Source organism: Pinus tabuliformis, chromosome 4_2 (genome assembly GCF_031772625.1).
Source record: "Pinus tabuliformis cultivar Carrire ecotype Pingquan chromosome 4_2, CPIR1, whole genome shotgun sequence".
Classification (NCBI taxonomy): Eukaryota; Viridiplantae; Streptophyta; class Pinopsida; order Pinales; family Pinaceae; genus Pinus; species Pinus tabuliformis.
In genome coordinates, this window is record NC_142304.1 from 165,000,584 (window position 1) to 165,005,103 (window position 4,520).

Here is a 4,520-nt window from a genome sequence, read left to right on the forward strand (position 1 = left end):
GAACCGTAATTTACTATATTAAATCAAATGTACCCTTTTAGTAGTGAGACCACGTCCGGTCGCTGGTCGTTCCCAGGATCGAATCTGGAAAATACACTGCAGCTGTAATCACAAATGTTTAGAGGAGCTTGAACACGAGATTTGAACCGTCGCCTTGGTAAACTATCCACCCGAGTTCGATTCTAGAGGACAAACTCTAGCAAGCAAGTGGTAGATGTTCAAACACTATCTTAGGGTATGGACGAGGATCGATTCTGAAAATGATAAAAAAAAGATAGAAAACACCAAGTAAAATCCATTAAATCCGCTAAATATGGTGAAGATGCCTTAGGGTATGGGCGAGGAAGGATTGATTCTGAAAATGGTTAAAGAATTAGAAAAAAGCAAAGTAAAATCCATTCAATCGGCTGAAGATAGTGAAAATGCGAAAAAGGTGAAAATTTACAGTATTATTCACCAAGTAAATAGTATGTATTTAAATAGCAGGCCGTCAAAAGCTGTAACCCCCTCCTTCCTGCAAGTCATTGTTGAGAAATGCTGCATGCATTTCCCCTCATCTTGTGTATATGTGATAAATGTACACAAGAATGAAAAAGATTTCAGTAAAGAAGCAAGTGTTACAAAGGCATCTGCTGTAATAAACTAATTACAGTATAACGACAGTGGTTGTGGTTATCAACTGTATGAAGTATCGATGATCGGCGGTTAACAAATCTGCAAGTATATTGTTGCTCAGGCATTAGTAGCTCGGACAGGGGAACTCCAGGCCGTCCAGAGATGATCGGCGACGAAGCCCATGATGTCTGGAAACATTCGGCGCATTAAACTCCGGCCTCCCAATGGACACGCGCCTACTCTTGCCTCCTGCTTTTGCTGCTGCTCAGCTTGTCTGACTTCACCGTCGTTTTCTTCGAATGCGAGTGGAACAATCTGCTTCGATTTAGGGGATTCCTCGTGCTCGGCCCACACTAGAATGCTCCTCTCACTTTTGGCTTCTTTATCCGCTGCTGCATCTAAGTCTTGACCGGCAGACTCACCTTTAGCATTCTCTTGCATATCTGTTGTTTCAGCATGGCCGGCCCATGGAGGGTTAATAGCTTTGCTGCTATCAAGGTTCTTTTCCTCCTTGCTGGATTTGGAACTTTTGCGGTTCTTTCCCTTGCAGGCGCCTCCTTTGGCGGAGGATGAGGTCTCCACCGCCTCTGCGGCCGCACTGGCAGCCATATTGTCTTCAAACAAATCGATGGCCTTGTGTATTATCTCACGATTCGGGGACGCGTCCCACCGGCTCCAAAATCCCATGTAACACTGGAAGCAACTGCAGTCGAACGACAGGCGATGGTTTCGCAGGCTATTCTGTGAAGCTTTGCGCTTATTCTTCAAGTCTTCTTTCAACACTGATCCCCCTGCTCTCCCGGACGGGTTGCGGCGGAGCAGCGCGTCGGCTTCTGCAAAACGTGTGAAAGGAGAGGACGAGGACCGAAAAGGCGACGGCGAGGACAAAGAAGCCGTTCCCGTTCCTCCTCCTCCTCCTCCACCTAGGGCCGGTGTTTCTTGATCTTCTTGCTCGCTATCAATGCCTGCTGAAGCGGGAAGGAGCTTTCCATTCTTGGCGCCGGACCTGTTCTTTTTCGTCTCGGTCTCCTGGAGCGGCAGCACGTCCGGCGAGCGGGCAATAAGATAAGCGAGTACCTCCTGGTCCTCCGGCGGGAGCGTTGCTTTCAGAGTGGCTATCGCCACTGGCAACAACCTCAACACAGAATATGCATCCCCGCGGCATGAATTAGCGGCAGAAGCGGACGCGGAAGAAGGATGCACCTTCCCCGCTTTGCGATGATACAGATTCTTCATAACCCTACCCTGCCTCTTCCACTCTCTGCTCTGTTCTGCTCTGCTGCACACTTCTCCGCCACAATAGCTTCGCTTCCTAATCAATGTCAAAAGTTCCGATAACCTTCGCTTTCTTCGCCGCCCAACCCCAATCCGATGAGAATGAGGAGAAGTGAGTACAGGCGGACCCCTAAAAACCTAACTGCTTTCTCCGGAATGCCAAGAATTCATAAAAACTTATCCGATAAACCTCCCCAATTTCAAGGCGGGTATAAAATAATGGACGATCTTTTTATTTCTCTCTACCTTTCAACTCCCTCAAACGCCACGACCGCTGCGCGCATTCCAAAACTCGCCCCGGAATCTTTTACCACGCGCTCTCTCTCTCTCCGGCCCAAATGCCACTGACCGACCGACCGTCACTCGTATCTTTTTCTCCACCTTCCCCTTCACCTTTTAACCGCGCCTCTCATAACTGACTCGCTTCTTCCTTCAAACGGCCGGGCAACCCTCACTTCTTCTCGTTATGCTAAACTCCCTACTTCCCTTGACGGCGCGCTGTCGGCCGTTACTTGACAGACATTACAAAGGCCGCTCCCTCCCTCCTCCCTCCCTCTCCGACACATTGACCGATTATCCCGACCGCCAGTTATCTAATCTTTCGTTCCGTGATCCTTATCCGCAAAAGTCGTTTCCCGTTACCCGTACGTGAATATTAATTGCCGTCACGAGACGCGAATAAGTGTGTATTATGAAAAGCAGCAGACTTTGTCAGTTCCTGGCCGGCCACTGTTGAACCGTCGCTTTCACTGTATGAATGCTACACAGCCCACTCCCGCCCGCTAGACGTTAACGATACCACTACCGATGAGACTGGTTACGTAAGCTGTTACCGGACCCTCCCGTCTCCACTCACAACACACACAACTGGTGGACACCGCCCCTTTTTCCAATCACCTCCTAAAACCTTCGTTGGTGTCTCTGATTAACGTAACATTATCCTCATCCCCATCTGAACAAGTGATCTACATGATGTGGTCACTCCCTCTCATCCTAATTGGAAACACACAAAAAATTGTAGGTTTATTTAAATTTCAGTTTCACGGGATAATATTTATATATATTTTCAAAAAAATTGTGAATTTTTACTCTCTCTTTTTTAATAATTTGTATAAATTTTAAAATACAGAAATATTTTACTCGAAAAATCCTCAAAATTATATAACATCATTATTTAAATAATACTACAAAAATATCTCATATTAAGAACCAGTAATATTTCCCACGACATGAGATGCCTCCCATTGCCAATACCAAAATGAATATGTAGAAGAGTGAGGCTTAGTTGCCATAGTAACATTTGGATGTAAGTTAAGGTACACAAGTATATTGAATTGAGGAGGTTCAAATTGTAATGGACTAAAATAAAGCCCCACCAATAATGGGAAGTTTTTTATTATTATTAACAAGGATCTATGAAACAGCACCAGCCATGAAAAGTTTTTCCAATTTTAATAAAGATGATGGGGTGGGTGGAGTGAACCATTATTATTATTATTATTGCATACTAAATTCTAAGTTGTAACTTTATTTACCTGAGAACCTAACCTGACCTGACCTTTCTTTTCCATGGAATTAAAAGCCGCAAATCAAGGAGGCCAGACTACCACAATCGTACATGATTAAGTAGAGAATAGATTATCATAATTATGTACAGTGGGTGAGTACATAGAATAATTAATTATGTACCCCTGTTGGAAGCAAACAATATTTCATTTTGTATATTACGCAACCTTATCTTTCAACCACCCCTTTTTCCCTCCTTTCGAAACTTGTGACTATACATTTTGTCAAAGGGTTAGGTTGTATTTTCATAAATATTAATTTTAGAATAAGTTTAAAAAGGATAAATTGAATATTTTTATGTTTAAATTATATTAAATTTTTAATTTTAAATATATATATATATATACCTGTTTAAGGAGGTGAAGTTTTTGCTCGAAAAAGAATGGAAAATCTAATACGATTTTGATGAAATTTGATAAAAATATTTGAAAACTTAAATTATAGTTCTCAAGCATCAGAATTTTCAGTATCCCAAGGGTTTTTAATGATGCTAAATTTTTTTCCATTAAAAAAAACTATTCAACACTCTCACAGTTCGTTTTTTTGACAATAAAAATCAAAAATCATCAAATTTTGACAAGAAATTTGTTGTCCAAGTGAAATTATCATCTCATTAGACAACATGCATGGGCACGAACAAATGATTGTCTAAGTGAAATTATCATCCCATTAGACGACACATGCACACGCACCCACACTAACAAATGAATTGCATGCACTAACAAATGAATTGAGAACTGGGTCTATCTCATACTCATGGAATATGAGGTCGATTCTATAATGCTTAATTGCACTGCATCATTCCCTAACACACGCACTAACAAATGAATTGCATGCACTAACAAATGAATTGAGAACTGGGTCTATCTCATACTCATGGAATATGAGGTCGATTCTATAATGCTTAATTGCACTGCATCATTCCCTAACACACGCACCCACACTAACAAATGAATTGCATGCACTAACAAATGAATTGAGAACTGGGTCTATCTCATACTCATGGAATATGAGGTCGATTCTATAATGCTTAATTGCACTGCATCATTCCCTAACACACCGCC

At 42.3% G+C, this 4,520-nt stretch overlaps 1 protein-coding gene across 1 annotated transcript; it reads right to left on the reverse strand.

The window, feature by feature from the left end:
* Positions 1–423: 423 nt before the first annotated feature.
* On the reverse strand, positions 424–2,255 carry LOC149168695 (uncharacterized). Its single transcript, XM_089428379.1, has one exon. The coding sequence runs from the start codon at positions 1,849–1,851 to the stop codon at positions 733–735; it is 1,119 nt and encodes a 372-aa protein (XP_089284505.1). The 5' UTR covers positions 1,852–2,255; the 3' UTR covers positions 424–732.
* Positions 2,256–4,520: the final 2,265 nt, after the last annotated feature.

Excerpts from the sequence above, each read along its gene's own strand:
- LOC149168695 (XM_089428379.1), bottom strand. The coding sequence starts at position 1,851 with ATGAAGAATCTGTATCATCGCAAAGCGGGGAAGGTGCATCCTTCTTCC.